Raw genomic sequence first — 27,837 nt, forward strand, 5'->3', positions numbered from 1 at the left:
TGAAGCAATATATAAGTCTAAGTCTATGCTATTACTATATAAATCCATGTGATGTTCTCAGCCTATGCTGTACTCCAGAGAAAAGACTGCCCAAACTAATAGATTGAGATTCCTGTAGATGCTAATTCATAGTTTGGAAAATTGACAGAACCTCTCCGTTTCTTGAATTCCCCCCCCCCTTTCAGATGGCACAATTAATAGAAGTTGGTTTTGATCTTGCTTCTAGTGTGGCCCCTTGAAAACAGATCCTTTCATCCATCAGCAGGAAACAAGCGTGCTGCTATCCACATTGTTCAGTGTGCGATGCAAATAGAATATAACAAATGCTGCATTGCTGTCCTCCCCCTAACAGTTCCCATTCAAGCTAATGAAAGAGAACTTACTACTTTCAAAATTCCTTCCAATGACTAAAACTTTCATAGATATTCTTCTAAGTGGGAATAAGTTATTTTTCCGTGATTAGATGACCAAGGCACATATGTGTGGGTGTGTGGGAGAGAGGGAGGGAGGGAGGGAGGGAAAGAGTGAGAGAATGTCCTACTTTTCAGAGTCCATCTTCACGGCCTTGCTTGTTTTCATTTAACCTGCCAAAAGGGTGTCCCGGGGGCTTTTTCAGAAAAGGGGAAGATAGACAGCCAGGATGGATTCTGATGCATTTGGTGACCGCAAGTCTCTTGCAAAGAAACTAAAGGCATAAACCAAGCCAGTCCATTAGGATTGTACTAAAGCAAACATTCCAGGATAAAACACCACCAGTTTGGGGGCCAGGCTCCCTCCAAAAGACACAATCTGTTTCTGGTTTGGGAAGATTAACTTCTGGAAAACCTGCCAGCCCACCCCCAGATCAGCTGTCTTGGCATAACAATTTAGTGGAAAAGCAGAACGTTCTGGACTTTGTAAGGACTTTGTCTCCCCAGAAAAGTTGGACTTGGATGAATGGACCTGATTGCAGCAGCAATGAGTGTACCCTTGAGAGTCCTAAAAGACCAGGCTGGTCCAAGTCAACCTGGAGAAACAGGGCCATGTCATCATTAAGAATTGACACCAACTTCATGACACTTAATCAGGTCAAGCAATCACACTCCATCAAGATCAGTTATGTGAGCTTCCTCTTTCTAAAACAGGGGTTTTCAAACTTGGCTCTTTTATGACTTGTGGACTCTGAGGAATTCTGGGAGTTGAAGTCCACAAGTCATAAAAGGGCCAAGTTTGAAGACCCCTGTTCTAAACTGCATTCATCTGATTGACTGTAGGCTAATACAGGCAGTCTTTGACCTCACAACCATTTGTTTAGAGACCATTCAAAGTTCCATGGAACTGAAAGAAGTGACTTATGACCCCTTTTCACACTTACGTTTGCAGCATCCCTGTGGTCACGTAATCAAAATTCAGATGCTTGGCAACTGGCATGTACTTATGGCGGTTGCAGTGACCCAGGGTCATGTGATCCACCTTTTGCGGCCTTCTGAGAATCAAAGTCAGTGGAGGAAGCCAGATTCACTTAATGACCATATTGCTTAACAACTGCAGTGAATCACTTAACAACAAAGGTTGTAAAATGGGCCAAAATTCACTTCTGTTTTGCTTAGCCTCAGAAATGTTAGGCTCAACTGTGGTCGTAAGTCAAGGATTACCTGCATATTGCAAATCCTTTGCAGGTTTCCAACTGGTCTAAGGTGAAATCTGGATTGCAGATTTCCAGGGAAAAGAAAATTCAAGCCACTGCATTACTGCATTAATTTTGCTGAACTTTGAATGTTAATGAGCCAGAAAAACCATCTAAAGATAAATGAGGTGGCTGAAAACAGTTTTAAAATCTTGATTATCACTGGATCATCGTCATCCTGGGCATCTCGGTCCAGATCCAAGAGAACAAGAATTTATAAGTGGTTGGTAATGACTTTAATAAAATAACAAATCAGTAATTTATGACCCTGGCTGAAGCCTTTTGCACGGTAAAGGTAAGAAAAAACATTGTGAGGAACCTGAGAAAGAATAGAAGGTTGTTTGGACATCAGCAATCAGCAGAGAGAAGATCCTGTCAATGGTTTATTTCTTAAATGGCAGTTGATTCTGTGTTGCAGAAAGACCAGGGAGAAATCTTTAGAGACTCCATCTTAAAAAAAAACTTGCTAATAAAGGAGATCTGGAAGTTCCTGCCACAGTGTCCCAAGTTTTCGGTTTGTACTTTAGCACAAATTCTTGCCTTCAACCATCATACTGAAATGTATTTATTTTATTTTTATTTAGGAAAATGTATCTCTAATATATATCTGTCTTAATATATCTGTTCAATCGCTGTAATTCCTGCTTCTTTGACAGAGGCGCTGGTACTTCGCATAGATTAAGCCATGATACTGTTTCAGCCCATCCCACGATTCTATGCTGTGTTGACAGCAAGCTCACTCCTTGTTGTTGCTTTCTTGGGCACAGGGTGATCGAGGTTTCCCAGGTTTAGAAGGCCAGCCCGGTTTGCCTGGATTCCCTGGCCCAGAAGGACCAGCTGGATCCCGTGGCGAGAAGGTAAGTGATGGAAAGAACCATTTGGGATGCTACGGTCATCAGGATGGCGCCATATTGGATGACCTGTTTACAGATGTTTATTTTGCTTTCTGTTAGGAGACTAGAGAGCCCGTTCGGTGTAGTGATTAAGACAGCAGGTGAGAAACTGGGAGACTGTGAGTTCTAGTCTCACTTCAGGCACAAAGCCAACTGGGTGATCCCTATTGGTCCTGTCACTCTCTCTCAGAGCAAAAGACAGTCTGGTCTACTGGAGAAGGTGCTGGACTAAAAACTGGGAGGTCATGAATTTGAGTCATATCTTAGGCTCAGAATGAGCTAGGTGACCTTGGGCCACTTCCTCTGTTTCGGCCCAGGAAGGAGACAGTAGCCAACCGCTTCTGACAATCTTGTCAAGAAATCTGTAGGGATTCATCCAGGCAGTTGCCAGGAATCAAGTTTGATTTGAACATAGTGGTGAGAATCAGTTTGGTGTGGTGGTTAAGAAGCCAGTCTAGAAACCAGGAGATGTGAGTTCTTTTCTCACCCTTAAGCATGAAGCCAACTTGGTGGCCTTGAGCCAGTCCCTTTCTTTCATCTCTCAGCCCTCAGCAAGGTCAAGCTACAGTATGTCTGCAATCTTGTCAAGAAAATTGCAGGGACATGTCCAGTCAGTTGCCAGGAGTCAAAACCCAATCCGAAGGCATATCCACCCACATCCGGGAGATTAGAGGGCTTCCTTAGGTAGCTAAATTGCCACTGTGAGAACACACTGCTGGACTAGGTGGGCCAGAGACCTGACCCAGCAGAACAGCACTTGTATTCTCATGTTTTCAGGTGAGGAGTAGGCAGAACAAGCCCTTCTTTGTTAAAGATGCCTCATGAATATCTGCTTTCCTAGGAAGAGATCTGTTCCTGCCATTGTTGGCTTGGTCATACTTTGTCTTCTTCTTCTTCCTGCAGGGTGATGGTGGATTTCCAGGGGCTACAGGACCCAAAGGCATTCGAGTAAGTGATGCTTTTTTATTTTATTTCTGGCATAAAGCAGAAAGTAGATATGAATCACCAAGAGTTGTTTTTGATGGTGACATACAAACATATTACATACATACTGTACATACATACATATATACATACATACATACTAAAAGCTTATAAGCCAGTGATGGCGAACCTTTTAGAGACCGAGTGCCCCAAAACCGGCCCCTCCCCACCACCCCGCCCGCCCCTGCTCCGCCCCCCGTCCCTGCTCACTCCGCCCCAGCTCTGCCCCCACCTGCAGGGCCATCCACCGCCTCTACGGCCTGCCACAGGTCACCCATGTGGCCCAGCAGTACTATGGCAGCCACACCTTCCACCTGCGCTCCGCAGCATCAACTGCGCGCGACAGGGCACAGTCATGTTCCCGCTGCCCGGCTGCTATGTTCTTGGCTGCACTGCTCCGCGCAGGCCATGCTCGAGGGCGACTCTCCTCCGGGGGGGCTGCTGGTGAGAAGGGGGCCGTGGGGAGAGGCGGGGCTGGGGCGATGGTGCACGTGCCCACAAAGGGCTCTGAGTGCCGCCTCTGTTCGCCACCACTGTTATAAGCAAACCTCACTCTCTTCAAGCAATGATGATGTTCCCTAGTTGGGTAATGAAATGTCTGCAAGAAAACCACCAAGTTTAGAGAGCTCCAAGGATTCCACAATCCTCCTCCTCCTGTTCCTCCTTCTCCAGAAACTCCATTGCTTTCTAGCCCTGAGGAGGTTCCCTAGTTGGGTAATGAAGCATCTGCAAGAAAACCGCCAAGCTCAGAGAAGACTGAGGACCCCACAGAGCCAGAAGTATTCTCACCTCACTTGCTATCTGCTCTCAGGCCAGCAAAAGAGTCTCTGCCCTGAGCCTTTCTTTAAAAAAGATGCCGTTTTCCTCTAAATTTTAAATAATATCTAACTTGATCTGTGATTTTTTTTTTTTTATCTTAGGGTCCTCCAGGGTTACCAGGTTTTCCGGGAACACCAGGGCTTCCTGTAAGTAAATGGTATTATAATCACGGCGGTTGAATGACTATCTTTAAAAACAAGCAACCAACCATCATAATCCAATCAATGTCTGCTGTTCTCCTTATGCAGGGACTGCCCGGTCAGGATGGACCTCCAGGGCTCCAAGGTATCCCAGGATGCAATGGAACGAAGGTGGGATTGGCTCCTTTGGAAACATACGACTTTCCTAACTAACCTGGGGCAATTACTCTGCAGTCACGGTAGAACAGGGTTGATGTGCCTGTTTGGAATTTTGCACCTATGCTAACCATCCTTGCCCCCAAATGGTTGGTTGCTGAGGGCTGGCCAACTTGTAAAAAAGCTGCCAGGAGGACATTTTCAGTCAGAAAGTCTCAATTTACCCAAACAGGGTAGGATAAAGCAGCAGGCTGATTTTGGGGAAAAAAATTAAGCAGGCTTGGGTTTAAGCAGAGTTGGGAGACCACCAGGAAATGCCAGGGTTAGGTTGAGAAGAAGGCAGTGGCCAACCTAACTTACTGTCCAGGAAACTGCCCAGATGCAGCCATCGAATTAGTGGAGCTGATCTCACCACATTGAGGGCAGCATTCCTATAATTCAGGGCTTTTCAACCTTTTTACCCATTGTACCACTTTTAGGATATGGCAACATCCGAGTATCACCAGTCGCCTAGCAAGGTGTCAGAAATGTGATGACCCCCCCCCCCAAAAAAGGAAAAAAGTGATAAAGTACAGGTAGTCCTCGACTTACAACAGTTTGCTTAGTGACTGTTCGAAGTTACAAAGCCACTGAAAAAAGTGCCCCCCAAGCCACAGCCGAGCAACACACTTGCCTGCCCACCCAGTGGCGCTCTTCTTCCTGTCCGAGGTTTTCATTGTTGTGAGCATTTCTGTTGAGGATTGGCAGTGGGGGTGGGGTGGGGGGTGTTTGGTTTTTATTCCCCCCGTCTGCTGGGTGGTTGCAGCAGGTTTTGGTCACTTCACATGACCCTGGGACACTGTGACTGTCATAAATATGAATCAGTTGCCAAGCATCTGAATGTAAATCACAAGATCCTGGAGATGCTGCAACATTCCAGCTGATTGGTGCTTCTTCAGGACTCAGCAGAAGCACCAGGATCAGCGCCAAGCTCCAGCTGGAGCCTGGCGCTGATCCTGGTGCTTCTGCTGAGCCCTGACAGCCCTGCAGCTTCAGCCATCTCTCGCTCAGGCTTGTGCAGGTTCAGCTCATTCCCCTCCCTCACTACCACTTTTCTAGGATGGTCACATACCACCTGCCAGGTGCCAATGTACCACAGGTGGTACCCGTACCACTGGTTGAAAAGCCTTGCTTTAATTCATGTGGAATATGCAGAGCGACCAACCAATGTCTGAAATACTCTCCTAATTGCAGCGACTGCATTCCTACAATGGATCCAACTTCAGATATATATTTTTTTTGTTTGCAAAGGAAAGGCTTTGGGGTAGACAGGAAATTCTGTCTAGAACAGGCACTTAAGGAAGTGATTGGCAAGTTGCAGTCATCAGGTCAAACAAAGTCAACCAGTCACTCTTCTGGGGATCTTTCATTCTCTAAAGATGCATTGCTGAAATTCAGTGGTTAAGTACAGGGTAATTGTGATAATTTCCAAGCTAACAATGGCATAAATGTATAAATGAAGAGATTCATTTGCAATGATGGCTATTTTGGTTTTCAACCCCCTCCTGGGGGAAGGCGTGGGGGAGAACTGACAATTCTGGCTAGGCTTCCTTGGAGTTAAATTCCAAGGTTATATATCTCGACTCTTCTTTTCATTTAGCAACTGAGGACATGGTCTAGCAGCGTTGAATAAATAAGTGGAGTAGATGTCATCTTGACATTTTAGCTCAAATCTTCTGAGGATAAGCATAGGAGTAGCAACTGAAGGAATGTTCTCTGTCCTTGGTTGTGCGGTCCAAATACAGCTGGAAAGTGAAAGTGAACCATGGGCACATGAGAAAGTTGAACACTGAATGGCAAAATTTGCCATTTATCTCAAGGGCTTTGAGGTACGGTAAGGATAGTCAATGCTTCAGATTCAGTTCCTAAAGGAAGCGCTCTTGGAATGTAGGGCATAGCTATAGCCTCTCTTTTAGCTCTTTAAAACAGCTGCATCTTTTCTTAGGATCCCATAATTAATGCCTTGTGCTGCTTCTTTTTTGCATCAGTTATGCTTCCAAAATCAATAATAATCTGTGTTTCTAAATAGTAACCTGTGTTCCCCCCCCCCCAATCAACTACAGCAATTAATCTCTTGCTCCATGGAGAGGAAGCCCTTGACCTCATATCATTCAAGGAATTGTAGGAAGTGGACGGGGTTAATCTAGGGTGGCAAAAATCAAGAGTCTGGTAGCATCTTTTCTGACTCACCATTTTTTATTAAAGCTTTTTGTGAGCTGCAACTCAATTCATTAAATGCATAGATTTACTCAACTGATGTAGGATTTAAATTTAGCAGCTAATCACTACACTTCCATTGAACTAAGCTGCAGTTGCTACCAAACTCCTGTTTTGTCAGGACAGAAAAATATTTGAAGAGGTTGCCCATAATTGGCCAACAAATAGAATGTTGGGAATAATCAGAATAGTGTTTGTGGCTTTGGAAAAGAGCTAATAAAAAAATGGAAATAACCACAGCATTAAAATCCCTAAGCCAGGTTACTTTGGGATGGTTGCAGCAATTTGTGAAGCATAGCTATTTATCTTCAAAATAAACTTGGAAGAAATTAACCCATTTCTGAGCAAACCAACCCAGTTTCTTCATCAAATGGTTTTAGGAACAGCAGGAGAAAGAGAAAGAAAGGAAGAAAGAAAGAAAGAAAGAAAGAAAGAAAGAAAGAAAGAAAGAAAGAAAGAAAGAAAGAGAAGGAAGGAAGGAAGGAAGGAAGGAAGGAAGGAAGGAAGGAAATGGATGAAGAAGGGAAGGGAAGAAGGGACGGGAAGGGAAGGGAAGGAGAGGAGAGGAGAGAAAAGGAAAGGAAAGGAAAAGAAGTAAATGGATGAAGAAGGGAAAGGAAGGGAAGGAAAAAGGAAAGGAAAGGAAAGGAAAGATTGGGGAATGTCTCATATGATTGCAGGTTGTCAACTCCCAGAATTCAGCATTGAGCAAAAAACTGCCTCTCTCTGTTCCAATGCTACTTTCTATGGAGATCTATCGGCATGTTCGAACTTTCTGTCCATGTGATATATTTTGTAAGCAACCAACCTCTACTATTTCATTATCTTAGATGTATTTTAGATGATATGCCCAACGAATAATAAATATAGAGCATGGTCTTCCATCCATCCATTCATCCATCCGTACATAGGCAATCATTTTGCTTTTAAATTGTGACATTCCCTCGCCATTTTGCAGATGTCCAAATTGAGCCACCGAAGGCCTTCAACGAAATTTTTCCTTTTGTCTTCTCTAGGGAGAACGTGGTTTTCCAGGCAACTCGGGTTTCCCAGGTTTGCCTGGACCTCCCGTAAGTAAAAGAAATAACTTCTTGTCACTCTTACTGTATACTTGGTTCTGGATAGTGTTTGAAGCCTTAACCTGACTGTTTATACTGTATTTTGTGCTAGGTTCCCCAAGTTCAAACTTGTAGACTGCTCAGGGGCCAGATGGAGAACAGTAGAATATCAGTTTTGATTATGCTAGGGGGCCAGTAGAACTCACCTATCAGTGATATCTCCATTGCTTTTTTAATGGAGCTTCCATTAGTTTCCATTTGTTTATTTTTATTTATTTAAATTTATATACAATCCAACTTGCTTAATTTGGGGCAATTATACAACTATGATATGCTCTATAAGGGAGATGGGTGGTTCAGACGATAGATAGATAGATGATAGATAGATAGATAGATAGATAGATAGATAGATAGATAGATAGATAGATAGATAGATAGATAGATAGGTCTTTGGTTATTCGGGTTTTCTCCCGCGTAAAATTAGAAGTGTCTTGGCGACGTTTCGACGAAGTCCCATTCGTCATCTTCAGGCTGGTGTTTTCGGCTTCGTGCTTCTAGGAGCAATGTGTGATCGCAGCTGCTCCTAGAAGCATGAAGCCGAAAACACCAGCCTGAAGATGATGAATGGGACTTTGTCGAAACGTCGCCAAGACACTTCTAATTTTACGCGGGAGAAAACCCGAATAACCAAAGACCTACATACATAGTTACCTTGTGGCAAGATGGGCAGCAAATAAATTTAATAAACAAAATGAAAAATATATGATACCTAACATTCAATCAATCAATCATAAGAGAGCTGGAAGGGACCTTGGAGGTCTTCTAGTACCACCCCCTGCTCAAGCAGGAGACCCTATCCCATTTCAGACAAGTGACTGTCCAGTCTCTTCTTAAAAACCTCCAGTGATGGAGCACCAACATGTAGAGGCAAGTCGTTCCATTGGTTAATTGTTCTCACTGTCAGGAAAGTGTCTGTGGGACGATCTCATTCCTGCAGGTCATGGTTGTCCCAAATGTGCTTCTGTTTTGAAGGCAACTGGATTTTCTGATTCTTCTTTAAGATATTTTGCTTCTTATTCAGTTCTAAGTTAGTCAGTTAGAAATGAAGAAGATTCTTGGATGAGAAACCAAACGTGTTAAAGAAAAATCAGAATGTCTGGTTGCCTTTAAAATAAAAGCACATCTTAAAGCTGCTTAAGCTGAGAGATAGCTATCTAAGCTTTAATCGCCTGTATTTGGGTTCATTCTTTCATCACTTCACTCTTTTTCACTGATTTAGAAAAGACAGTCTGAGTCAGCATTATTTTCCATCCTTACACAAAAGTGGAAGAGAAGGGAAACTGAAAGTCAGACCTGCCAAAGCAGTTTACAGAATCCACAACTTATTTTTAATTCGTTCTCTCTCCTTTTTCTACAGGGGCCCGCCGGTTTGCTAGGAATGAAGGTAAGTTTGGTTTCTAGAGTATAGAAGCAACCTTTTGAGCAGGTTGCTTCCTCTAATTGTTATTACCTGGTTCGCTCTCATTGATTTACATCTGGGTGCTATCAGATGTAAATACATTTCTAAAATAAAAGATCTGACAAGCCAGCTTTGGCACTGATGCATTATGGTGTCAGACCTGCCACAAACTTAAACCTCTTAGTAGAAAACAATCCTTGGTTCCAATTGCTGAGAAAGGGATATTTTTTATTAGAGGTCAAGTGTGTTGCAATAATGCATAGCCAGAACTGGTTATACTTTCCCCTCCTTAACTGTCTTTCATTTCCCATCTCAATGTCACCAATTAAAGTCTTGCGAGCTGTTTTCCTAACAGTCAGTTCAGGTATGTCACTGCCTCCTCCTTCCAGCTGGGTGACCTTGAAGCAGCTTCTTGAGAAGGCACATCTACTTTCAATTTCCCAAGGATTCCTCCCCTTCATCCCCCTTCTCCATAGTTCATGGCAGACAGTCGTCGCATAACAGCAAGCATGATGTGGCAGCTAACAATTGGCCTCATAGATTTTCCCCAATATTGTACCAAAGATTTTCTAGAATTTCCCATCCTCGTCCTATTTTTCTTTGTAAGATTTTGTATTTCTGCTTTTTTTATTATTATGAGAGACGAAGGATTTTGCAATTTGGATTTCCCCCCCTTCTGTTGCAAATGTTTCCAGCACTTTTCACACTTCTTGGCGCCCATATTCTAAATAAAATAAAACAAAAGTCTCTCCTCCTGAGATTTCACCAAAATATGAGAAGCCACTGAAGCTACAAATTGCTAAAGAAAAAAACGATATGCTCAATGACACACAGGCTCTTTGGCCCTCCTGCAGCTAAGCCAAATGCAAGAAACTGACATCCCATTTAACAAGGTTTTCACCAAACATCACTGGACACCAAGTCTAGTTCTCTAAGTCCGAGTGGATGATAATGGTCAATCATTTAATGAAGCGGTTTAGCTACCGGTAGCAACTTTGCATCTTGCAGCAGCCTCGCTAATTTTCTGAACATTTATAGTCATGCATTTTCTATTCTTCTGCTGGGTTTTCGAACTCCAACTTGCCCCAGTCTAAAAGTGTAGTATAAATTATTGCTTAATGCCTTAGTGTGCGTGTTCAGGACATTATGTTGAACCTTAGCTAATGTACGTGATGGGTTGCAAACCCAACTCTTAAGCTGTTTTTTATTCTTCTCCGTTCTTCAGTTCAGGCATCCTGTCAAACTTTGATCTAGCTTTGATGTAGTATCTGCATTGAATCTCAGAGGTTTCCTAAGCAGGAGACAAAAGACCAACCCAGTCAATTAAATGTTTGTCTGACTGTTGGTTGGATTAGGGGAAAAAATCCTTTCTGAGTGCTTCTGGAAGTAAATTTCATTTAACCATAATTGCATTCTGGTAATATTTTCAAGCTGAATAAAGTTTTTTTTTTTCCAAAGAAAAAGCACAATGTCCCTAATTTCCTTTTCTCTCCCCAATCTCTCTACCTTTCCTTGGTGCCACAAATTTAACATGAACATAAATCGGTACTTTATGCAGCAAAAGAATGTCTGTGGGATGTTTAGTTTGCAAGAACAAATATAAATAACAGAATTACGGAGTTGGAAGGGACCTGGGAGGTCTTCTAGTCCAACCCCCTGGTCAAGCAGAAGACCCTATACCATTTTAGACAAATGGTTGTCCAGTCCTTTCTTAAAAGCCTCCAGTGATGGAGCACCCACAACTTCTGAAGGTAAGTTGTTCCGCTGGTTATTGTTCTTACTGTCAAGCGATTTCTCTTTAGTTCTAGGTTGCTTCTCTCTTTGTTCAGTTTCTATCCATGATTCTCGTCTTGACTTCTGCTGCTTTGGAAAATAGGTTGACCCCCTCTTCTTTGTATCAGCCCCTCAAATGTCAGAACACTGAATATTACGAACGTATTCCTGCAGAAAAATGATTACACGAAGAAGTTGGTGGACGATTTATTTTGAATGCTTCAGTTGGCACTTTGATACGTCTTCTTCTTGAACTTCATCATGAGTGTAGCTATCTTAATCCATATCCCATCTTCACTTTTTAGGGTGAAAAAGGAGATATTATCACCTCTCCCCTCCCTGGACAGAAAGGTGATCCAGGATTTCCCGGTCCACCTGGAATTCAAGTAAGTTGGCTAAAACATCTGATGTGCTTCAGTGGGATTTTTTCTTTTAAAGAAACTTGGTGGTACGCAGAATATTTTAATGATAGTGCAATATTAACAGGTAGGTGCTGCTTGGATGTGAAGTCAGAACTTTAAAAAATTCTCAGAACAAAGCTTTTTTGATGCAGTCATGGCTGCTGATATAAAATAGTTTGAAGGAGTTACAAGGAGATTCCCGCTGTGGATTGAAGAAAGACCAAGTTGTTTTCAAGAAGAAACCTATAAATGGTAGCTTAATTTTGGGCACGCTGAGTTTGGTATTTTTGGGCCTGACTTTTAAGTTCTGTAGCAAATGCTATCAGCTGATGAAGAGAACAGAAGATTCTCCTAATTTATGGCTTTTGAATTAAAGGCTTCAGTTCAGAAATGTGGATATGTATGAAAGTTGTTTCTCAGTGTATTTAACCCTTCTTCTCTGTGTCCTTTATTCTTCCATTTATTTCACAGAATCATAAAATTCCATAATGTGAAAGGAGTTGTTTCAGTCCCCAAGTCTAATCCTCTACCCAATGTAGGCATCAAATTAAAGCATCCTCCACAGATAATTCTCTAGATCAGGGGTAGGCAACCTTGTCTCTTTTATGACTCATGGACTTCAACTCCCAGAATTCCTGAGCCAACCATGCTGAGGAGAAAGGGAGAGGTTTCCTGCTGGCTCAGGAATTCTGGGAGTTGAAGTCCACAAGTCATAAAAGAGCCGAGGTTGCCTACCCCTGCTCTAGTCTAGATGAACACAATTAGCAGAAGGTCTATGGAGATTCTCAGTCATCCAAGTCATGATTGTCCCAAAGATACGTTTCCAAAAGGCAATTGAACTTTCTTGATTCTTTTTCCTTGAAAACATTTCACTTATCATCCAAGAAGCTTCTTCATTCTGAAGAAGAACTGAAGAAACTCCTTGGATGAGAAGTGAAACATTTATAAGGAAAACACACACACACACACACACACATACACAAGTCTAGTTGCCCTTTGACAAGCATCTTTGGGACATTTAGCAGAAAGCAAACAGTTAAGCAAACATGGCCGTTGTAAAGTGGCCACCGTAGTCTTTAAATGAATGCTGAGGGTTAAGTGTACCAACGGTTTGCTATGAGTGTGTGGTTTTTGCCGTAAACCAGAAGTAACACGTGCCTCCTGTGGGCAAACGTCATCCAACAATTTTTCCTATTCTTCTAGGGCTCTGCCGGTCCCCCTGGTGTAGAAGGTCCATTTGGTCCTCCCGGACCCCGAGGTTTGACGGTACAGACCCCTGATTATCTCTGTTGAATTAGTGGAAGGAATAAGTGGGAGCAGAGGAGACTAGAAGTGAATGAGTTAGAGGGGGTTTGGGGAAAGGGGACGTTTCTGAAGATTGGGGTAAAGGGATTGAGAAAATGGCCATGCAGGATCTATGCCTCTTTTTTTTCCTTTTGCTATCCAAAGTTATAGAGGTAGTCCTTAACTTATGACCGGTTGCTTAGTCTGATGTATCTACTAGTGGTGTTATTTACAACCCTGATTCAAGGTTTAGATTATCCTTCAACCTGGTTATGTGACCATACTTTGGGTGCTTGGCATCTAGAGCAGGGGTCTCCAACCTTGGCAACTTTAAGGCTTGTGGACTTCAACTCCCAGAATTCCTCAGCCAGCTTGGCTGGCTGAGGAATTCTGGGAGTTAAAGTCCACAAGCCTTAAAGTTGCCAAGGTTGGGGACCTCTGATCTAGAGGGAGCCAATTTGAGAAGAGGAATCTGTGATCTACTAGTCATTAGTGGACTACAGTCCTTAACAAAGACTATGGCCTCTTTGAAGGTTGATGGGAGGGTTCAGTTTAGAGCAGGGGTGTCAAACTGCCAGCCCGTGGGCCGGGTGCGTCATGCCGAAACCATGCTCACCCCATTGCTGGCAATGGAAAAAAAGGCGCGATACGTCGTGACACATCACATGACGTTGCGAGTTTGACACCCCTGGTTTAGAGCATCAGACTGATATCATTTTCCTAATCAAACTGGATGACAGGAACTGGATCAGGAGACAATTTTTACTTGTGTCTCATCATTCGTTGTACTATCAACTACAGATGTATTTCTCATGTGTACAGAAACAACCCTGGAAATTAATGAGTTTCTTTATTTTAATAGGGTCCTCCTGGTCCCCCAGGACTGCCAGGTCCTAAGGTATAGTATATAATAGTCTTTTGTATGTGATTAGTAGGTATTTCTTCAGCTGTTTGTCCATAACCTTCTTGTGGCCACTTGCAGCACTACTGTGGTCAATTGTGGCCACATGGTTGTGCTTTCCCATACTCCTTGCCAACTTCCTACAAGCAAAGTCAACGGGGAAACCGGTAGGAAGTCAGAAATCAAATCCCACTGTGTTTTGCCCACCTGTGATCATTCTGTTTATCTCTTTAGGTAAGTAAATATTGACCCAATGAGTTTTAGGCTGTCTAATCACTATGAAAAATCTGTAAACATAAAAGAAATCAATATTGATCCATAAGGAACATTTAACCCAGGTTCACCGTTCTCATTCTCATTTTATTTCTTTTTTCATCATGGTATCCCTTATTTTCCATTCTTTTTCAGGGCAATATGGGCGTGAATTTCCAAGGATACAAAGGAGAAAAAGTGAGTGTGGAATACTGAACCGGCCCTTTGAACTGGTTTCCAGGATTGCTGACTCTTTCTGTGGGAATGACAAACACAACTAATCTGCCTTGCTGTCTTTTGGGGGGAGTTAGGGTGAACAGGGACTTCAAGGACCCCCAGGGCCACCAGGACAGATCGGCGAACAGACGGGAAATAATGATATAGTATTTCAAAAAGGAGATCAGGTGAGTGAAAGGCAATGGTTCTGGTGGTATCTGTCAGCCGCGAAAGATCAAGACCACATGTTAAATTGCAGTTCAGAAGATTTATTGCTCAAACCTATACACTCGAGTCTAACTAAAGTTCAACACTAAACTGATATCAGATAAGGGTCAACAGGATTCAGAAAGGGTTGGACTTGGACTGTCTGTGGCAACAAAAGGACTCTAGATTAATGACTTGTTTAACTCCGCCCTCCAACTCTGCCTGCTCTTCTCCTATAGTATCTGAGCATCCACCCTTCTCACTCAATTACCCAGTTGATGGGTCACACTGGACCATCCTCCAGCTCTTACCAGCATTATCACAAGTAGGATTGCGTAGGCCAGTGGTGGCGAACCTATGGCACAGGTGCCAGAGGCGGCACTCAGAGCCCTCTCTGTGGGCACATGCGCCGTCGCCCCAGTCCTAGGCCTTCAGCTGGGTTTTATAAAACCTTTTCACTTTAGGCCTCCACCGCCGTGTGCAAAAAAAAAAAAGGTTCAATCAATCAATCAATTTCAACTTCTCATGGGAAAAAAAAAGATCTTGCAAGTTGGAATCGATTGATTGAACTTTTAGTCCCACCCAGTCTGCCGTTTCCACCGCAGCCACACCCAGCCAATGGGCCACACCCACCCGGCACTCGACGAAGCATAAGTGGGTTTGGGGTTGCAGTTTGGGCACTCGGTCTCTAAAAGGTTCGCCATCACTGGCTTAGGCTATTAAGAAGGTTTAACTCCTATTGCCAGGACAACTCCCTAACCATCAGTAAATCTAAATCAAAAATCATGGTGTTTGGAAAACATCATGAGAGACATAGATGGCATTTACGGTAGATAAATTGGTCTAGTGTTAAGGCAGTAGGCTAGAAAACAGGTCCCAGGAATTCTAGTCCTGCCTTAGGCATGAAAGCATCTGGGTATGAGCCAGTCACAAGGAGACAGTGAGTTCTAGTATTACTTTACGCATGAAAGCTGTCTCAGCCCAACTCATCTCACAAGGTTGTGGGATAACTAGAAAAGGGAAGGTGTGTTGGATATGTCTGCTGCCTTGAGTTGTTTGTAACAATAATGAAGGCAGGATACAAATAAGTAAAACAAAGGTTGCCTCCTCTATAATAATTGACAATACTTTCCACGGAAATTGAGCGCCGATTTGCCCACAAAATCTGAAGGTAGAACTTGATCAGACCCTCAGGACGGATTTGTAACCATTTCCCTTTGCTCTTGGTAGGGTGTTGCAGGTGACCCAGGCCCCCCAGGGCCTCCGGGGCCCTCCGGGCTTCCTGTGAGTACTTTCCTTGGCTTTGTTTGTGGAGGGGCATTGGGATTCTCCCAAGGTTGGGTCCCTCTTAATTGATAATGAGGTGCTTTTCTGATTTCCAGGGCCCTTCTGGGGGTGGAAAAGGTGAAAAAGGTGAGCAAGGAGAACCAGGCAAAAGAGTAAGTAGCTTCTTGGAACCTGATATTTACCTTTCCAAACCATGTATAGTTTTGGGAGTTCAGGTTGGGCCACCAAATGTGGGGTAAGACATTTTTCCTTTCTCCTATGATCTGTTTAAGAGTTGGTATGGGTGGAACCTTCCTGGATCAGTTAACCGTTGTCCCTGAATGAGAAAGAGGCCATTGAAAAAGTGCACGAACACAACCACAGTCAATGCAGGTTCACAAAGAGACCTCAACGTTTAACTTCTAATCTGGATTAATGAATCCAAAGGATTTCTTTCTCCCTGATGTGGTCTTTGGAACAGAAACTGGAAACAACGTGCAAAAAATAAAGATGTCATTTGTGCTTTCCGACCAGTGAATTTCTCTCTCCATTTTATTTGAATTGTGGTGACCGTGATACCAGTAAACCTCCATTTTCCTATCAGATGCATGTTTTTAGAGATTTAGAAGAAGGATAGACCATATACTGGGCTCTTATGGGCTCTCTTCGGTATTCTTAATGTCCCTAGGCTTTGACCAAGCAAAGCAAGTAGTATCCAATAGAATAAAGGACATGGAGTTCCAAGAAGAACTAAATAGGTTGCCTTGCCACAGTAGGGATAGAATCAAACAGGGTATGTGGGAATCGGCAAGATATCTGAATGATCTGACCTTCCCAAAACAAAGAATAGCTTTCTTCAGAGCCAGATTTAACATTCTTCCCTCAGCACTCCTCCAGGGCAGGTATAAGAGAACACCAATGGCAGAACGGCTATGTATATGTGGTAAAGGAGAAGTCGAAGACATCTCACATGTTTTACTGTACTGTGAGTTATACCGAGTTTGTAGGTCAGCATATATTCTCCCCTTATTAGAGAGATTGCCAGGGAGGACAGACAATTTTTATGTAGGCTTTCTCCTCCAGGACTCAAACCCTTCTATCACGCAGGCAGTGGCAAAATACTGTGTTGTGGCAATGTCCACAAGAAAAAAAATTGGTTACAGATCTATAGCCGTCAACTTGTGCCAATTTTTTGGAGATATCTCTAATAATGTTTGGAACATTATATTTACTCACACGCTTATCGGCTTTCCACTCACGTAAACTAGGGAGTGACCCTCACATTTTGAGAACATGTATTTTCTTAACAGGGATGTTATTATTTACTATTAATGTCAGTACTGTTTTTATTTTTTATTATTTTTTCTTAACATATTGTAAAAAGTGATGTCTATTGCTGGTCTATGACCATGATAAAGTTATTATTATTATTATTATTATTTAGAAGAAGGAAATCCAGTGCTGGTGGATTTTGTCACCATTCCAAAATGATTTTTAAATTTAACAGAACTTATCTGGGAAGAAGAAGTGAGTGGAGTGGAGGCCTAGTGGTGAAGACACTCACCTCCCACTCAGAAGCTTGAGAGTTCAATCCTAAACAGGACCAGATGTTTCACTATCAGGGGGGCAAAGAGAAAATATCTGTTGCAAACTCCGCGTAGGTGTCAGGAAGGGCATCCGGCGAGTAAACGTTCAGCTCCATTCAGTCGCCCTCACTCTACCACAAATAAAAGGATTACAGGGTCATAAAAATAAAACTCTGAGAATAAAAAGAAGGGGCTGGAATGCTCTGACATTGGAGGGCTCTGATTTGTTGTCCAGCTGCAGAGTAGAAATTAGTGTGTGGGGGTGGAAACAGTTATCTATGCTATCTTTTCTGGGGAAATGAAATCCATTCATGCCATGGGAGAGAATAGCTTCAGGCTGGCACTCCTCGTCCTGTTTTCAGCTTGACACTTACTTTAAGGGTTCCTGCTAACTAATGTGGATTTGTGGTATTTACCTAAACCTCCATTTTTCAGGCTTCGACTGCCAGCTCCAGTGCCAGGCCCGTCTTCCAGCTTCGTCATTGTTTAACGCTTTTCTCTGTGTTTTCTTTCAAAGGGGAAGCCAGGAAAAGACGGGGACCCCGGATTGACAGGTTTGCCTGTAAGTTTTTTCTATCTTTCCTTCATTTGGAAATGTGCAGATATGAAATATTTCTGGGATTGAGAGGTTTTTGTTTTTGTTTTTCAATCGCTCTTGCCCAGGGTTCTCCCGGTGATCCTGGCATGCATGGCATCCCGGGAAGAGATGGAGAGAAAGTAAGTTGTGCAGTTCAGAATCTTCCTAGGAATAGGTGGGAGCCCCCCCCCCCGGATCTGCTTTCTCAGGAAACAAGATTTTGAGATATTTATTTTGTTGGCAGGGTCAAAAAGGAGAAACTGGTTTAACTGGCCCACCTGGACAGGTAAGTCCTTATCCTGTCTCTTCTGCCTCCTCCTTTAACTTGCACTTCAGGCAGATTTTTCCCATTTCGAGGGTATTTCTTCACTTAACATCTTTTGGAACTTTTTCTTTTGCCATCCTGTAATTTAAAACATGGCAATGCAACCTTGCAATGCAAAGTTTGTTCTTGCTTTTGTCCTAATTGGGAAGGGTATCGCATTGGCTTGCTTCCTCACACTTTAAAGCTATTGCAATATTCAGAAGAACGACCAGCTTAAAATGTTTCTTTTGCAGGTCGTTCTCAACTTACAGCCATTCGTTTAGTGACCAAAGTTATATCAGCACTGAAAAAAGTAGCGTTCCTATGGTCACGGGATCAAAATTCAGATCCTTGGCAACTGGCATGCATTTATCACTGTTGCAGTATCCCAGGATCATGTGGTCACCTTTTAACAAGCAAAGTCAATGAGGAACCCAGAGTCACTTAAGAAGTGTGTTACTAACTTAACAACTGCAGTGATTCAGTTAACAATTGCGGCAAAAAAAAAAGCTCATAAAATTGGGCAAAACTCAACAAGAGAAAATTTGAGCTCAGTTGTGGTTGTAAGTTGAGAACTACCTGTAATACATTAAAGCGAATGTAGATTTTTCACACACACACACACACACACACACACACACACACACACCAACAAAAGAGCCTCGGTGGTTCTTTCCCCCCATGTTTACAAACTGTAATACAGGGGATATATAATTTTATTATTTATTTTATACCAGTTAATGTTTAGATTTGACAGGGCAAGCCATTAGAGTCTAAATCAGTATTTCTCAACCTTGGCAACTTTACGATGTGTGGACTTCAACTCCCAGAATTCTCCAGCTAGCTAGCTGGAGAATTTTGGGAGTTGAAGTCCACACATCGTAAAGTTGCCAAGGTTGAGAAACACTGGTCTAAATGGAGAGCAATCCCTACCCCTTCTAGTGTTGATGACATTATCTAGTTTGGTAATGAAATGTCTGCAAGAAAGTCACCAAACTCAGAGAGCACCAAGGACCCCACTGTTTTAGATTTATCACAATTGTATTAAAAAGTAATAGAAGAATGAATATTACATTCTGCAATTTATTCTGCTAGTTGTTAGAATATTATTATTATTATTATTATTATTATTATTATTATTAATAATAATAATAATAATAATAATAATAATAATAATAATAATAATAATAATAATAATAATAATAGCTTCACTAAGTCTCTGCCTTAAGAGGCAGAGAGAGGTCAAATGGGTTCTGATGAGCAAGCAAACCCGTTGTTATGATCCTTGTAAATTTATTTGCTTTGCTTTTAATAAATCTTGTTAAAGAAAATTCTGAGAGGATTTTGATTTCAGAACCTGACAACAGGGAGATTAATCTCCTGCTTGTATTCGAGCTTTGAAAACCTTTTCAGACTTTTGCTTTTAATGTATCAAATCTGGGAGCTGGCCAACTGGAGAAACACTGTTTGGGGCCAATAAAGACAGGCCAATAAATTCCCTGCCTGCTAGCGTTGATAGAAGATTAAGAAAAATATCCACAAGTATTGATTACTGTTTCCCATATTCTGGCTGAAGTGCTGAAGATAAATCACCTGGGTTCCAGGAATGGTTCAGCCATAGTTACGTTTTTGGAGTGGGAATTATGGAATTATTTGAAACTCTCGGGGGAAAGATTCCAATGTAGTTTGTTTCTTTCATGCCCTACATTTATATAACATTCTTCCTTGCTCCTTGGGCTACATCGTCAGGTGATTCCAAGGCCGGATACTGGTACAACAGTGGGACCAAAAGGTAGCAAAGGTTTTGCGGGCTATCCTGGAAGCAAAGGAGATCGTGGTTATCCTGGCTCCCCGGGCCCTCCTGGTTTACCAGGCACCCCAGGTAAGAGAGTGCATCTTTCCCTAAAGTTGAGCTTCAAGACAGTAGCACATCAGATTGGCAAAAAAAATATGGGATAGAAATATTAAATTGACTAAAGCAGTTTCATATAAAGAAAATGTGTATCAAATGTTTTATAGATGGCATATGACACCAGTAAGATTAGCCAAAATGTTTAAAAATACTTCGAATAATTGCTGGAAATGTAAACAAAGGCCAGGTACTTACTACCATATCTGGTGGGTATGCCCTAAAGCAGTGATGGCGAACCTTTTAGAGTCCGGGTGCCCAAACCGCAACGCAAAACCCACTTATGCATCGTCGGGTGTCGGGTGGGTGTGGCCCATTGGCTGGGTGTGGCCCATTGGCTGGGCGTGGCTGCAGTGGTAATGGCAGACTGGGTGGGACTAAAAAGTTCAATCAATCAATTCCAACTTTGCGAGATCTTTTTTTTTTCCTCGAGAAGTTGAAATTGACTGATTGATTGAACCCTTTTTTTTTTTTGCACACGGCGGCAGAGGCCTAAAGCGAAAAGGTTTTATAAAACCCAGCTGAAGGCCTAGGACTGGGGCGACGGCGCACGTGCCCACAGAGAGGGCTCTGAGTGCCGCCTCTGGCACCCGTGCCATAGGTTCGCCACCACTGCCCTAAAGCGAAAAAGGTTTTGGCTTAAGGTACATACATGGCTGGAAAAGATGACTAAAATACAGATAGAATTTAAACCAGGACTGTTTTTGTTAGGAATATTGAGGAGCTAAGTACGAGAAGGAGAATGAGTATTTAATATTGCATGTATTGACAGCAGCGAGAATAATATTTGCCCAATACTGGAAAAATGAAAACTTACCAACTGAAGAGATCTTAATAAAGAAAATTTTAGAGTGTGCCGAAATGGATAGACTAACCTTAGAGATTAAAGAGAAAGAAGATTCAGTTTATTTTAAAACATGGGATAAATTTTTACCAATGGTTAGGAAAACGAACTAGTGAGAAATGAATGTGATATGTTATTTTGAATATATATTAGTAAGAAGAATGATATGTATTGACCAACTGAAATGGTATATGATTATTGTTTATCATATTCACTACAGCTATTTACTGTTGTATTAATTAGTGTTAACTGAGCATATGTACCCGGACAATAGTCTGTTTGCTAAAGCTTGAAAATGTTACTGGGGGGCAACCCCAATGTTGTTCCCAATCCTTTCCCAACCCCAATCCTGATCCTAACCCCACCCCGAACCTTAATCCCTATCCTGGTCCTACCCCTTCCCCAACCTTATAAAACTCAATAAAAACCTTTATAAAAAAAAAAAAGACAGTTGCACATCTGATATATCTTTCTGTTCCAGTCTAATCTCCCCTTTATAATCATTTTTCTCACTGTAGGAGTTGCAAGGGTAGGTCCTCCTGGTCCACCTGGATTATCTGGTGAAAGGGGACAGAAAGGGGATCAGGGCCTTCCTGGGATCGCTATACCAGGACAGCCAGGAATTGATGGTCAACCAGGGCGCCCAGGACCACCAGGGCCCCGGGGACCACCAGGGTCAACCATTCCACCTGGTAAGTAATATTTCTGATCATCACTCATCAATTGCTGATCACCCATCTCGGTCAGTTTCCACAACCTACTGTCCATCAGGCGTTAGGACTGTGTTGACCAATATGTGTGAATATGTGTGCATTTGAAAGATAGCAGATAATAATAATAATAATAATAATAATAATAACAACAATAATAATAGTAATAATAGTAATAATAGTAATAATAGTAATAATAGTAATAATAAGGACTCAATAGGTAGACAAAAATCCCAAATCCAGTCTGAACATCTGGCTGACTATGCGGTGATCAATAATAATAATAATAATAATAACAACAACAATAACAACAACCCCGGTACAGTGCAACCGTCATAAGTACACGCCAGTTGCCAACAATCAATTTTGGATCACGTGACTGGGGATACTGCAATGGTCATAAGTATGAAAACCGGTCATAAGTCACTTTTTCCCGTGCCCGTTATAACTGTGGTCACTAACTAAATAGTTGAAAACGGAGGACTACTCGTAACTACCAGTATCTATTGAAAATGCTCAGTGAGGTATTTATATCTGGTCCATATTAGCTGAGATTCATGGACTCACAATCTAATCTGGGTCCAAGTGCCATCCAGCGTCTCCCTTACTAAAGGTCCAGCTGTGCACATGAGGAAAATGATAATTATTGGTATCTGTTAAAAAAATCCAACAATTGATTTCAGTCCGTATTAGCTGAACGTCAGGGACAGGGTTATGATGACCTCTTAACTAATAAATTGTTAGGGGATATATAGTTTTTATTTCATACTTATTAATATTTTAGATTGTTCATCTGGGTAACAACTGTATTAACATTAAGATCTGATCCATTTTGCTAGTATATTATTGTGTTGATTTGCTTCACTCTGTTTTTATTCTTTTACTTTTTTGCTGGTCACTGACCAAATAAATATTATTGATTGGTTCAATCCAGGATCCTGATATTCCACCATGTTGACTGTGCCTCCAAGAATTAATAATAATAATAATAATAATAATAGTAATAAAGTTGGAAGGGACCTTGGAGGTCATCTAGTCCAACCCCCTGCTCAGGCAGGAGACTCTATACCATTTCAGTTCAATGCTTGTCCAATCTCTTCTTAAAAACTTCCAGTGTTGGCGCATTTACCGCTTCTGGAGGCAGGTTGTTCCACTGGTTAATTGTTCTAACTGTCAGGAAGTTTCTCCTTAGTTCTAGGTTGCTTCTCTCCTTGACTAGTTTCCATCCGTTGCTTCTTGTCCTGCCTTCAGGCGCTTTGGAAAATAGCTTGACTCCCTCTTCTTTGGGGCAGCCCCTGAGATATTGGAAGACTGCTATTATGTCCCCCCTCTTCCTTCTCTTCGTTAAACTAGACATACCCCATTCCAGCAACCGTTCCTTATATGTTTTAGCCTCCAATCCCCTAATCATCTTTGTTGCTCTTCTCTGTACTCTTTCTAGAGTCTCAACATCTTTTTTACATCATGGTGACCAAAACTGGATGCAGTATTCCAAGTGTGGCCTTACCAAGGCCTTGTAAAGTGGTATTAATACTTCACGTGATCTTGATTCTATCCCTCTGTTAATGCAGCCTAGCACTGTGTTGGCTTTTTTGGCAGCTGCAGCACACTGCTGGCTCATATTTAAGTGATTGTCCATTAAGACTCTATTCTAAGAGTTGTAGTCCAAACTCACCAGGAAAGCGCCCAAACACTCTTTTTATTCTTTTTTTTAAGAAATGTTTTTTTTTAAATTTTTTACAGTAACAATCATTAGTGCCTGGTGTACAGCGTGTTGTCTTGGTTCATATATTTAAAAACAGCAACAATCAATAGTAGTTAATTAACAGTCAATAATAATTATTTTTTGTAATTCCATGCTTAATATATTAATTAATAGTGTATTACTTTGATCTTTCCTTCTCCCAATAATATTCTCCTTCTTCAACCTTAAAAAAATATCATTCTTAATATTTTCAATGCATAAATGGTTAAATATAAACATTTTTTTCATGTTTGTACAAATAATAATAATGTTCACGTATGACATTTTTTCTTATCAACGTGTTATTTTTCTAAAAAATCATCTTATTAGTTCACCATATATCCTATTCTCATAGTTCTTATTTAAGCTTAATTTCCCCTTAATATTCAGACAATTCTTATCAGTCATAATTTGCTCAATATTAATCATCTAAATATTCAGATTTTGCATTTAGATTCCCCATCCCAATGTTTTTATATTTCATGTGTTATAAAAAATACTATACTGCTTATCTATCTTATGACCTCTACCTACAACATCTTCTCTGATCAGTTTATATTTCACTTATATTTGCAAAAGTTAATTTGTTAAATCGCTATATATCTTATTTTCTTTTTTTAAAAAAAGTTTTTTATTTATAAAACAGTTAAAACAAAGATGGACATAACGTAACATTCCAGTGTATGTATTCCTAATAATTTGTTCCTCATCATACATATAATTCTTAATCTCTATATATACATATTTTTCTATACAATACAGTCTCTAATTTGTTTCTCTATATACTATCATACAGTTTTATATATCTCTATCTTAACACTAATGTAAAACCTGAACAGTTCTCCTTGATTCACACCAGTAGAATTTGTCCCAGATTTCAAAGTAATCTGACTCTGTCTTGTCCTTCATTTCCATTGTGAGCCTATCCATATCAGCACACGATAGGATTTTATATAAAATCTCTTCTTCTGTTGGAATTTCTTTATTCCTCCAGTTTTGTGCATACGCCAATCTAGCAGCCGTGAGAATGCTATATATCTTATTTTCAAAGTTCTTATTTAAGCTTAATTCCCCCTTAATTTCCCCTCTCTTTTTATTCTTTTGATTTTTACTGTATTTTTAAAATGTTTTTTTTTAACTTGGGAGTTGCCTGGAGTTGAGTGGCCTGCAAATTTAAGAAATAACTCAACAAATAAAGTCCATTTTTTTTGTCCTGGTATTCAGAATGGAGACCAAGGATGCAAGTTTTGAAGCTCTTCTGAAGAGTGAGAAGTTTCTCTGAACTTTTCCAGCATTCATTTCGTGACTCGTGTCCTGACTCTCATTTGTTTTTCTTTCTTTTAGCTGGTCTGATTTGTGAACGAGGACTTCCTGGCCCTGAAGGAACCCGAGGAGACCAAGGATTTCCAGGGGAAAGAGGCCAGAAAGGTACAAATCCAAAATATTGTTCATTCTTTGATTAGACTGAGATCCATGGTAATAATAATAATAATAATAGTAGTAATAATAATAATAATAGTAATAATAATAATAAGAAGAAATATCATTTACCTGTAAGCAAGAACTGGTGGGATCATAAAATAGAGAAAGTCATAGAAAATGATAAAGTTAAACTGCTCTGGGACTTCAGAATTCAAACAGACAAGCACCTGCAACATAACACCCCAGACTTAACAATTGTCAATAAGAAAGACAAAAAAGTCTGGATCGTGGACGTGGCAGTGCCTGGAGACAGAGAAAGAACTGGAGAAGATAACAAAATACAGAGACTTACAAATAGAAATAGAAAGACTGTGGCAAAGGCAAGCAAGGGTAGTACCAATAGCAAGAGGCGCCTTGGGTGCAATCCCAAAACAACTGGAGCACCTCTTGAACACCATCATCGGCATTGACAAATTCGCCATTAGTCAATTGCAAAAGGCGGCCTTACTAGGAACCGCCTCCATCCTGCAACGATATCTGTAATACCATCAAACATCCACATCTGCCTATCCCAGGTCCTTGGTAAGGACTCAATAGGTAGACAAAATGCCAGTCTGAACATCTGGCTGACTGTGCGATGATCCATAATAATAATAATAATAATAATAATAATAATAATAATAATAATAATAATAATAGTAGTAGTAATAATAATAAAGTTGGAAGGGACCTTGGAGGTCATCTAGTCCAACCCCCTGCTCAGGCAGGAAACCCTATACCATTTCAGACAAATGGCTGTCCAGTCTCTTCTTAAAAGCTTACAGTGTTGGAGCATTGACTGCTTCTGGAGGCAGGTTGTTCCACTGGTTAATTGTTCTAACTGTCAGGAAGTTTCTCCTTAGTTCTAGGTTGCTTCTCTCCTTGGTTAGTTTCCATCCGTTGCTTCCTGTCCTGCCTTCAAGCGCTTTGGAAAATAGCTTGACTCCCTGTTCTTTGTGGCAGCCCCTGAGATATTAGAACACTGCTATCATGTCACCCCTCGTCCTTCTCTTCATTAAACTAGACATACCCATTTCCAGCAACCGTTCCTCTTATGTTTTAGGCTCCAGTCCCCTAATCATCTTTGTTGCTCTTCTCTGCACTCTTCTAGAGTCTCAACATCTGGTATTGGTTTGGAATTTGTATTTTGTCATTGCTGCTAGTGTTGAAGCACCTGTAACATTCACAAGCTTGCTTTTGAAACTCCTTATGATTTCAGTGGTGGTGTGCCACAAAATTGGGGAGGGTGTGTTCTGTTGCCTGACAAAAACAAAACAAGCATTTCTTGAGGTCATATCAGTCGACTCTGCTTCTGCTGTACACCACTATTTACAAAAGCATTGTAAATGAATAAATATCTAGATATAATANCTAATTTGTTTCTCTATATACTATCATACAGTTTTATATATCTCTATCTTAACACTAATGTAAAACCTGAACAGTTCTCCTTGATTCACACCAGTAGAATTTGTCCCAGATTTCAAAGTAATCTGACTCTGTCTTGTCCTTCATTTCCATTGTGAGCCTATCCATATCAGCACACGATAGGATTTTATATAAAATCTCTCCTTCTGTTGGAATTTCTTTATTCCTCCAGTTTTGTGCATACGCCAATCGAGCAGCCGTGAGAATGCTATATATCTTATTTTCAAAGTTCTTATTTAAGCTTAATTCCCCCTTAATTTCCCCTCTCTTTTTATTCTTTTGATTTTTACTGTATTTTTAAAATGTTTTTTTTTAACTTGGGAGTTGCCTGGAGTTGAGTGGCCTGCAAATTTAAGAAATAACTCAACAAATAAAGTCCATTTTTTTTGTCCTGGTATTCAGAATGGAGACCAAGGATGCAGGTTTTGAAGCTCTTCTGAAGAGTGAGAAGTTTCTCTGAACTTTTCCAGCATTCATTTCGTGACTCGTGTCCTGACTCTCATTTGTTTTTCTTTCTTTTAGCTGGTCTGATTTGTGAACGAGGACTTCCTGGCCCTGAAGGAACCCGAGGAGACCAAGGATTTCCAGGGGAAAGAGGCCAGAAAGGTACAAATCCAAAATATTGTTCATTCTTTGATTAGACTGAGATCCATGGTAATAATAATAATAATAATAATAATAATAATAATAATAATAATAATAATAATAATAATAATAATAATAGTAGTAGTAGTAGTAGTAATAATAGTAGTAGTAGTAGTAGTAGTAGTAGTAGTAATAATAATAATAATAATAATAATAATAATAATAATAATAATAATAATAATAATAATAATAATAATAATAATAAGAAATATCATTTACCTGTAAGCAAGAACTGGTGGGATCATAAAATAGAGAAAGTCATAGAAAATGATAAAGTTAAACTGCTCTGGGACTTCAGAATTCAAACAGACAAGCACCTGCAACATAACACCCCAGACTTAACAATTGTCGATAAGAAAGACAAAAAAGTCTGGATCGTGGACGTGGCAGTGCCTGGAGACAGAGAAAGAACTGGAGAAGATAACAAAATACAGAGACTTACAAATAGAAATAGAAAGACTGTGGCAAAGGCAAGCAAGGGTAGTACCAATAGCAAGAGGCGCCTTGGGTGCAATCCCAAAACAACTGGAGCACCTCTTGAACACCATCATCGGCATTGACAAATTCGCCATTAGTCAATTGCAAAAGGCGGCCTTACTAGGAACCGCCTCCATCCTGCAATGATATCTGTAATACCATCAAACATCCACATCTGCCTATCCCAGGTCCTTGGTAAGGACTCAATAGGTAGACAAAATGCCAGTCTGAACATCTGGCTGACTGTGCGATGATCCATAATAATAATAATAATAATAATAATAATAATAATAATAATAATAATAATAATAATAATAATAATAATAATAATAATAATAATAATAATAATAATAAAGTTGGAAGGGACCTTGGAGGTCATCTAGTCCAACCCCCTGCTCAGGCAGGAAACCCTATACCATTT

The 27,837-nt window shown here is 40.9% G+C and overlaps 1 protein-coding gene across 1 annotated transcript in view; it reads left to right on the top strand.

Moving 5' to 3' along the window:
• COL4A5 (collagen type IV alpha 5 chain) overlaps window positions 1-27,837 on the top strand; it is a 135,404-nt gene that overhangs the window by 52,552 nt on the left and 55,015 nt on the right. The window contains exons 3-21 of the mRNA XM_029282931.1: window positions 2,434-2,523; window positions 3,463-3,507; window positions 4,464-4,508; window positions 4,611-4,673; window positions 7,931-7,984; window positions 9,390-9,416; window positions 11,510-11,590; window positions 12,809-12,871; window positions 13,752-13,787; window positions 14,199-14,240; window positions 14,354-14,446; window positions 15,696-15,749; window positions 15,848-15,904; window positions 17,835-17,879; window positions 17,981-18,034; window positions 18,139-18,180; window positions 19,948-20,080; window positions 21,470-21,643; window positions 24,750-24,833. Of these exons, the coding sequence (XP_029138764.1) occupies window positions 2,434-2,523; window positions 3,463-3,507; window positions 4,464-4,508; window positions 4,611-4,673; window positions 7,931-7,984; window positions 9,390-9,416; window positions 11,510-11,590; window positions 12,809-12,871; window positions 13,752-13,787; window positions 14,199-14,240; window positions 14,354-14,446; window positions 15,696-15,749; window positions 15,848-15,904; window positions 17,835-17,879; window positions 17,981-18,034; window positions 18,139-18,180; window positions 19,948-20,080; window positions 21,470-21,643; window positions 24,750-24,833 (1,282 nt within the window). The remainder of the gene's footprint in view (window positions 1-2,433; window positions 2,524-3,462; window positions 3,508-4,463; window positions 4,509-4,610; window positions 4,674-7,930; window positions 7,985-9,389; window positions 9,417-11,509; window positions 11,591-12,808; window positions 12,872-13,751; window positions 13,788-14,198; window positions 14,241-14,353; window positions 14,447-15,695; window positions 15,750-15,847; window positions 15,905-17,834; window positions 17,880-17,980; window positions 18,035-18,138; window positions 18,181-19,947; window positions 20,081-21,469; window positions 21,644-24,749; window positions 24,834-27,837) is intronic.

Source organism: Protobothrops mucrosquamatus, unplaced genomic scaffold (assembly GCF_001527695.2).
Source record: "Protobothrops mucrosquamatus isolate PMUCROS unplaced genomic scaffold, P.Mucros_1.0 scaffold_25, whole genome shotgun sequence".
In the NCBI taxonomy this organism is placed as follows: Eukaryota; Metazoa; Chordata; class Lepidosauria; order Squamata; family Viperidae; genus Protobothrops; species Protobothrops mucrosquamatus.